This window comes from Lonchura striata, chromosome 1, assembly GCF_050655825.1.
Source record: "Lonchura striata isolate lonStrDom1 chromosome 1, ASM5065582v1, whole genome shotgun sequence".
NCBI lineage: Eukaryota > Metazoa > Chordata > Aves > Passeriformes > Estrildidae > Lonchura > Lonchura striata.
In genome coordinates this window covers 67,122,676-67,132,107 of record NC_140703.1, presented here as the reverse complement: position 1 = coordinate 67,132,107, position 9,432 = coordinate 67,122,676, and the positions used below count along the sequence as shown (strand labels likewise).

The window sequence follows — 9,432 nt, the reverse complement described above, 5'->3', positions numbered from 1 at the left end:
AAAAACATTTTTTCCCCACTAATATTTCTACTTGTTCTATGGAGGAATTATGTTGGAGATGTTATCACTCTTTCTGACCCTTAAGTAAAAACAATTTTCAGTGGACTGTTATTCCTGGAAAGAAATAATACTCGACTCTTTCATCAAAAGGAAAGACCATCAAAATGTAGTAAGAGTTTCACCTGTCTTCTCAGGAAAGGTTTCCAAATGGACAGCATTTTGCAAGGATGGAATTAGGGTATGGGCAGTTGGTTTCCCTGCTTACAGAAGGAACACAGATGAGGTTCTGCACATAGATTCACTCTTTACTAGCTCATGGCTTACACTGCCTCACCTTCCTCTGCAGGCAAGGCAAAAGCTCAGCAAATGAAGAAGCCTGTACCTAAGATGAGAAACCATCCATGGGGATGCATGGAGTGACTGGCAGGGGAGCCCTCTCAGTCAGACCCCAGCAATACTGTCAGATCCCAAGGACTGGCCCAGTGCAGGGGATGGACATGGCTGACTCCCATTGCATCCTTTGAGTGTGGGGCTTTCTGTTCCCAAGATGAATGGTGAAGTAATTATTTGCTTCTTCAATTCACGTGTAATTTCCCTTTTCTGCATCACAGTTCAAGTCCCTTTTAGGTGTACCCTTGATATCAGCACAGCAGTCTAAATACAGACAGTCTTTAAAACAAGCTATATCAATACTGTAGAATGAACAGGATTTAGTTTACATGCTGGACACATATGCAAGTATATATGTGCTTTGCAAAAAAGCACTGGAAGTTAATTAGTTTTTTTAACTCATGGGCATATATTTAAAATTTTTTTTTTTTTTAGGAGCGTGTTGCTTTTCAGTGCAGCAGTACCGTACCGTACTATGTTAGCAGTATCAGATTACTCAGATTGTCCAGAATGCTCTGAGATAAGGTTCCTATGATGAACATGCTCCCTCCTCTTGCCAAATCCCAGGAGAAACAGTGTGCATCAGCTCTTCGGATTTGTTGTCTCATTGTGTTTTGCAGTAGGGAGACAGACTGGAATGGCAGTTTAGTCCTTCAGTTCACTAGATAAAAGTCATCTGTATGCATAAGTCCTGTGCACCACCTCAGGCCCTCTTCTGGACTAGAAATCAGGATGTAAGATGAATAAAAACGGCACAGAGATCTGACTTTGGTGGCTTGCAGAAGGGTAAATTTCACCTGCTAGGAACAGCTACAGCCAGGTTTCTGAACCCACGTTAAGTGTTGGGAATTTGCACCATTTACTGGCTTGGCTGGGGAATGAAGATGCTCACAGGAAATGTTTGACACTTTGCAGGATTTTGGCTTATTTTGTAGTAGAGAACAGATATGCTATACCTGAATTTCTAAACTTATTGTACTGGCATCAGAGTAACTAGAAACCACAAAATGAAAAAAAAAAATTAAAAAAGAGAGTAGACTATGTATAGATATATTTACATCTACATACATCTACATAGAGAAGCTTCTGTTCATGGGAATTCTATAAGCCACTGCCTGCAATAGCATCCATTCTAAGGGAATTCTAGAGATGACTCTTAAGAGACTGAGGAAATGGGGTTGTGAGGTGAGCCCATCTGTGTCAGCACCTTATCCAGCCATTGCAATGGTCCATGCAGGTGGATCTCAATCCAGCAGGGTGTGCTTGTAACATCTTGGCGATGATACTCTGCTCCCCAGCCCTATAAAAAGACCAAAAAGTGAGGTGTTTAAAAAAAAAAAAACAAACCCAAAACATTAAATCATAACTCCAGTGCTGATAGTCTAACACAACTAGATAGTCCACCACCCAAGTTCCCAAGATTTCATGCTTTATCCTAGGGATAATTTTTTCTAGAAACTTTTCTCTCTTTTAAGGTCATTGTCATCATAATTACCAGGGACTCAATGCTATTAAATTAAAAATCTCAGTCACACTTCCAGGTGCAGAGAACAACTGGCATGGAAAGGCCTGTTTCCAAGCTGCAAACAGCCCATGGGGAATGGTCCCTGTTAGCACCCCAGGGACATGCCCAGGAAAGTCTGGCAGACTGCTGTCTGGCACCGACAAAAAGCAGGCCAGCCTCTTTCATTAATAGGAATTAGGAATGGTCCTGGGCACTGCTTCATGTACTGGTAGAGATTCATCCTGTCACTCTAAGACCTTAGAATTTCTAAGTATTTGTCTAAACCTCTGGAAACTTCCAGGAGTTCCTATGTACCATACTTAGCCTATGTATAAAATTTTCCACAGGTTTTCTATCCTTGAATGTCCTCTTTGTGAACAAGAGTTCCCAGCTGTCTGCTGTGGGAAGTCCTGCATTAATTTCTCCAGCCCTCTTGGGGAAGATAACGGATATGAAGCATCTGAGAGAAGGTGGGGATGGGGTGCTGGCAGGGAGAAGAGAAAACCTGAAGTACCCATGCTTCAAGGAGCAGGCTAAAGTTAGAAAAGGCTTCATGGAGCAGGCTTAAGTTAGTTTTCTCCCAGGGGGTGGTTGGGCACTGGAACAGGCATCCCAGGGAAGTGGTCACAGCACCCAGCCTGACAGAGTTCAAGAAGCGTTCAGATAATGCTCATGGGTGTGATTCTTTGGGATAGTGCTGTGCAGGGCCAGGAGCTGGACTTGATGATCCTGATGAATCCCTTCCAACTCAGTCTATTCTATGATTCAAGCAGGCACAGTGTCTAAGCAGTGCTAAGCAGGCAGCCTGACGTCACAGCAACACAAGGCATGTGAGTCACAGCCCAGAGTCTTGCAGCTCACCAGATGTCTCACTGACAGAACTGAACTCAGATTTCCACAGGGCAATGTGCAAAACATGGTCACACTACAGAATGAGGATCTTCATTTGTGATGCTGATCAAACACTGAATCATACTTGTCATTATGACCGGCAGGCAGGTTGGTATTCTTGTCATGAAAAAAGGACATGGAAGTGTATTAAAACTGATGGCTGCCAAAGTCAACAAAACTTGAGAGTGCTGAGCAGCTCAGATAACTGTGGCTGCCAGCACAGCCACTTCTTTAGATGATAGCTGGAAAACTAGGATTAACACTAAAATGAGACATCAGCATAAATGGTCTGGATAAAATCCATGCTAATTAATGAAGAAAAGGGGAAAGAAAGCAGAAGAGTAAGATATGGACCCACCAAAGCCCAAACAGACAGCATTTTTCTGAACTGCAGAGCATTTATCAGACTAGAAAGAGCCTGCATTCACAGAACCTCAGATTGACATTCTGTAAATGTTTGCATAAAATGCCAGCACAGTCAGACTTCTGAGATGGTGAAGTCACAAGTACTCAGCTGCAGTGAAGATACACAGCCAGGAGAGCAAATATCAGAGGAGCTGGCACACCTTGCTGACAGGCAGGACAGATAATCCAGAGGAACATCAGTTACAGGATTCAAGCACAATGTGACAGATTTGGGGGAGCCTGGCAGGCGGCTGGCCATCTCCCTCTGCTGGCAATTCCCAAACACTCCCAGCGATGCTGTCTCAGGCTGGAGCACTCCCAGGGGAAATTCCAGGAGGGCAAGGACCCTGATGCTCCCTGTATATCACTCGTGGGTTGCAGGCAGCCTCCTTCACCCCAGGACTAAGAAGAGCCCAGAGCTGGAGTTCTCTTACCGAGGGAATGAAGCAAATACAACTTTCAAAGCTGCACTGGTGTTTTCCACAGATGGTGGGAAAGCGATACCGGTACCCCCATGGGTCCTGCTGCTCCTGACAACACTTCCCACCTCCAGTGGGCAACAGCTCTCTCCAGCCTAGGCTCCATGTCCCAGAGTGCTGAGCTTTCAAGTCTGCTGGGTGTTCCCCTTAGCCCCAAGACCCAGGGAGATGTGGGAGGGATTGAGCTGGGTTCAGACCTCAGTTTGGAGAAACTCTCCTTTGTGCTTCGGCTGCCTCAGCTGTGGAAAGGTGGATGGAAGCTGCTGTCATTGATGATACACCCACATTTGAGCTCTTCTCAGCTGCTCTGTGGGCACACAAAGGGCATCAGAGGGGACAAGACCTTCACTTCCCACTGTCCCATGCCCTGCATCCAAAAGATGACATAGCCAAGTTTCTCATGTCTTGGTCCCTTACCTATCCCTGCCTCGCAGCTAGTAGCTCAAGCATTGGTGGGGTCAGAGGCAGGGTCTCCAGCCCTTTGGGCTGTAGGTGACCAGCAGTATCTAGACATGAGTCAGCAGAGAAGTCACAGCATTGCCCTGCACATGAAGTCTCTCTTAGCCTATGGCTCTGACAGACAACAGGTCCCTCTGGGCACTGCACCTCCAACACCCAGGGTCACTCCTGACCCCAGACTGAATGCAGGACGGCTCACTCCTTGGGAGGAAAATATTTTAGGAAGATTGAATACAGGAAAGCATATTTGCAAGCCAGGAAGAAAGAGCCTAGATGAGATTTGCATAGCAATTTTCCAGACATCATGGGAAAGAGTTCAAAATAACTCCTTGCACTGGTCTTCTGGTGCCTGAGGCACAATAATAGCTGCTATTATTTCAACAGAGCAAGGTGATAATATGGCATCAGCATTATATAGTGCATCAACACCACCATTTCTGCTGCCATGCTGGGCATGGAGGCAGATAACACATCAAAGAGCCTGCCCCTCAATCGCTGAGATAATGAAAATATTGCATAACTGGCTACACTGCCTTTACAAACAACATGCCCATTCATGTCTTCCATTAAAGAAAATGCTGTTTGTTTGGTTTCTTGCTTTCTTTTTTTTTGCCCTAAAGCTTGTATGTGAATAAGGTATCAGTTCACTCCTAAGAACAAAGCAACAGCATGGTCATGGGCATGGAGATTTTGGCTTGGACTCTTGAGAGAGATTACAGGGCATTCTTAATGCTCTTGAAGTCTTAGGATGGCTCCCCAAGGATGGCTAGAAAAAGTTAGACCAGAAAGATATGTAGGACTCAACTCATCAGCTGTGTAGAACTCAAAGAAACTGGACTCAAGCCTCAAGCACTTTTTGGTATCTTAGATGAGAATTCAATAATCTCAATTCAGTCATTTGTATAAAAACAAATCTGCATAACAAAGGAACATACTCAAGCCATTTTTTGGTACCTAGCAGGATCACGAGCTTTTAATGGCACAACTGCTCTAGTTTGCAGGCTGAACATTGCTGCCAGCTCTCCCCAGCAGCACTATAGCAAGTTGGTCTAGCATCATCTGGAAACTATCTTGAAACATTTGCCATTCTTTGGGGGTTAGAAACTACAACAGGCATGTAAATAAATCTTAAGTGCTAAAAGGAGTTGAGAGATCTTGTTCTGGTGAGAAGGCCATTCAGAAGATTTGAGAAATTCCCACAAAGACTGATAGATTTCCCACAGAGCAGTCAGACTGTGAAATTCAAATATGAAGGACATCAGAACAGTAATGGATTTGGTAGCCTCCTGTCTCTTCCAAATAACAGAGGGAAGGTCAAGTGTTCTTTTGGGTTTTCTCTTCTGCTTGTAAGAAGCCCTTCTGGTTGTGTGGCTGGCCAGAGTGAGTGCCATCAGAAAGTAAGACAATATTTGTCAGGGACCGGGCAGATGGCAAACAAGCTCAGTGAGGGATGACAAAGGACTCAGGGTTTCTTGATTGAGACAATATATATCAGTCTATGGTACTAGTGAGACTGTAAATTAGGACATTATTTTTAGATCAATAGCCCTATCAAGCTCTATTGCAAACCAGTAACAATAGGACAGATCACAACTGCCTAAGATGTGTGCTATAGCATTTATATGCTATTAAGCCCTTTTGAGTTGAGCTTTTTTAACAATCAGTGGGGTAACACCACTATGTATTCTCAGAGAGTCTGTGGAGCACCTAAATGTTGTAATCTAAGAGATTTTCAGGTTGACCACAAAAGCCATTGATTTTGAGCACCTATAAGTTTAAGGCAATACTGGAAAACAAGCAGTATGAATTGCAATTCAAAAGTTGGGTATCTACATCCTCCCTTGGAACAGATTTGATGGGATCTAGTTTTGCACCAAAGGATGCAAGAGAAAGCAAAGAATCCTTACTTTAACAAAGCTCATTCGAATCGTACACATCTTGGTCAGCTCATACACCACTTCGAAACCATGATTGACTGACTGGGCGAGAAGCTGGGCAAAGAGCTGGTTGTTGAAGATCTTGAGGCTGCAGCCACTGGGGATCTTGCAGACCGTGGCTGGGTGGAAACCATGCTGGTAGTTACAGTTGCGGCTTTGCACAAAAATACTGCTGTCACTGACACATTCGGCATAAACCTCCCCACCAACGTAGTAAAGATGAACACCTCGGAAAAAAAAAAAAAAAACGTATTATTTCTCCATTGTTCACAACACATTTTATGCCAGTAATTATTTTACTGGTTTGGGCATACAAGACAAGGATCCTTCCAGGATCTTTGTTTCTCAGTACAGGTTGTTTTACCTAACAGCATAGTACTTTATGACAAAATACACATGCATAAACATCAAACACATGTCAACAATATCCTAAACATCAATCAAAACTATCCAAGACCTGAAAAATCACTTTTGCGTTACACAGATAAATGTAGTTTTGCTGTTAAGCAAATGCACACTGGCCAAGACCCATTTCACTGCACACTGTTGTTTTACTACAGGATCCTACTGTCATACATGTAAAACACAGCATGGTGTGTACTTAAAATACTTTTCTGTATTTTGCTTTATCTGCCACATGAGAACCATGTATTTGCATTTACATGATGTGACTTACTCATCAGATCCTGTCCCAAGTGACTTTTAGCAAGAAAATTACTGATTTTCTTCTGACCTTCAGTGCCCAAGTGACTTGCCAATACCAACCCAAATTTTGACTGTGACTTGGGGAAATTAAGGTGGAAGCACTTCTATCCCTTCAGAGATTTGGCTCCACAAAGGATATCTGCTTGCATGAAAACATACCTGAACTGGTGGGAGAATTTATCTTAGCCTAATTCAGCAACCTTGAATTTGGGGATCATCTGTAAGATAATAACTGTGTAGATGCCTTCTCTAGCTGGTAGACAGAGGGAGGCACTGTGATTCACTCCATCTGCTACAGAGTGCAGGCTCAGAGCCAGCTTAAAGCCATGGAAGTCTGTGCAGGTGCTGAAAAGGCTCACCCATTCCATTCCCCTGCTGACACACCTGCTTTCATGCTGGCAACAACAGCTGAGGATCGGGCTGCTGTCCAGGCTGAGGAACTGGACCAGCTAATAAACTTAAAAACAAACAACCCAAAATTTATTTTCAGTGAGATTTTGTGAGCTCTTCATCAGTACAAATGTGGCAATGGGGATTCTGACTTCTTGACAAGTGAGCATGAAGCCACAACCTGAAGGGGGACAAGTCATCTTGTGAAAATGCCCAGTCACCCTTCCCATGGCTAGGTTAGGGGAAATGAACCCTTCCCATGGCCAAAAGAGGTGAAACAACTCAGTTCTTTGCTCTTGTAAAAGCCACCACTAAATAAAATCCTCCTCTCTAATATTAGGTATGCCCTTCAAACACACACAAATGTTCACAGAGCCTCAGTAGACTGCCTGCAAAGCTACTGGTAACTGCTGTAATAATGCAGCTGTAATTAGTTTTATTCCTTGTGTCGTACATACAAACAAAGACTGGTTACGTATTCCCAGTCTGTTCATCATTCTGCAGGCATAACAAGGGGCAGCAGCACATCCTTAGGAGAAAACCAGCCTCTAAACAGAAGTGGGAATGGCATGGGAAAAAGCAGGTTGAGTAAGAAAAGAATCTGGGAAAAAACACACTCTCCCATAGTCTTCCAAGGTGACTCAGATGGGAACCTTAAAGTCTGTCTTCAAGCCATCACTTGACTTCTGAGCACCCACAAGATCTGAAATGAGCTGTGAGTGTCAGGGTTGTGGCTCAGAGCACACCCTGGTACTACACTGGGAACAGCAGTGACAGGAAAGCATCAGCTCCAGATGAACCAGGCACTGTGGGGTGCTGCACACCATGACTATTGCCACTTAACCTTCCTTCCCATGGAAATGGATAAAAGGGAAGGACAGAAAGGATCTTGATGGAGTCCATATAGCTTTCTGAAAGAATCAGATGAAGTGACAACAGAGGATAGGGAGAGAAGACTAAGGACATAAATGTGCACCACATTTCAAATCTTCAGGTGTAGCTACTGACTTAGGGTCACCACAGGGGATGCTAAGGTGGAAACTTTTAAAGGTTTTCAAAGTATAATAAGTTTCATTTTCTGAAAAATAAATGCTTTCAAAGGCATTGCCCAAACATTGTGCTACAATAACAAAAATATCAATGTCATTTCTGAAAGCAGAGATTACAAATTGGTTTTTTCTCATGAACACTTTAAGAGCAATAAATACAACACTAATCAGTGTGTATTGTATTATTCTAATATTCATTCACCAGAGGATAACACCCTAAACCAAGCAGCTAAATACGTATTTGTAGAAGACCAAATCAAAGATCCATATGTTTTAGTGGTATTTCATTGCCTCTGCAGAAGCTGAAAATTCAGCAGACTCCAAGCATCCAATCTTTTTGACACTGATCAAAAGTTCCCTTTTTGTCCTTGAAGTCTGACTGCTGAAACAGGTCCAATTGCTCATAGATGTTGCATTGTGTTCTGGATTGTTTTTAGCTTTGATGTGGTATTTCCAGGAAATGGTTTCACGCTGATACTCTAGATGACAATTCAATCACATATCCTTATCCTACTGAGCTAATCTTGTTTACTCACTCTTTTTTCTCCCGAATTAACATGTGACAATTGTATCCATTTCAGCAGCTTTCATCTGTCCACCATGCCTTTGAACTATACACTTCTGGAGCTGCTCTGTGCTCTTCTGCAGGCCTGTACTGGTGCCACTTGTATTCCACTTGTATATGGTTTTTTAGGATTTGCATAAACAAGGAAGAACAGTAAAATTAAGGGTCTCTGATATACTAAGCTCCTCTCTGGGCAACCTGCTCCCAGGTTCCCTTGGGTACATTCCTACTGTAGGACTTTAAAGGACTTTAAATCCATTAAGACAGATCTCCACATTTAAATGGATGATGCCCATTAGCATTTACCTAACTTTATTTCTGTTCTGTCTCTGTCTTTTGGGGCAGAAAGTCACAGACTGTAACATTGCCAAATGACAGCTGGGATCTTTTGTCATTCTTCCTTAAGGGCCAGGCTCAGCTTTGATCTGCAATCCTTCTGACAGCTTTAGGATGCAAAGCTTTGCTTTATTTTCTAAGTAAGTTAGAACTAGATGTACAACACATTTGCGCTCCGCTCAATGAACCATTGTGGCACACACTTGTAGCGTCTGCAACGTAAGTGTTTTTCATTCCAGGGAAAAGTGCAAGAGCTTAGCACAACATTGCCTGCTCCAGCCCTCAGGTTCACTGCTGTTTGCAAAAAATGTATCACATTTGT

At 43.2% G+C, this 9,432-nt stretch overlaps 1 protein-coding gene across 2 annotated transcripts in view; it reads right to left on the bottom strand.

Moving 5' to 3' along the window:
• Nucleotides 1-823: 823 nt before the first annotated feature.
• Nucleotides 824-9,432, bottom strand: part of SMAD9 (SMAD family member 9) — a 35,137-nt gene continuing 26,528 nt past the window's right edge. For both annotated transcript variants that reach the window (XM_021541906.4, XM_021541909.4), the window contains exons 6-7: nt 6,036-6,292; nt 824-1,690 (exon numbers count right to left, since the gene is read on the bottom strand). In XM_021541906.4, the coding sequence (XP_021397581.1) occupies nt 1,547-1,690; nt 6,036-6,292 (401 nt within the window). In that variant the 3' untranslated portion in view covers nt 824-1,546. The remainder of the gene's footprint in view (nt 1,691-6,035; nt 6,293-9,432) is intronic.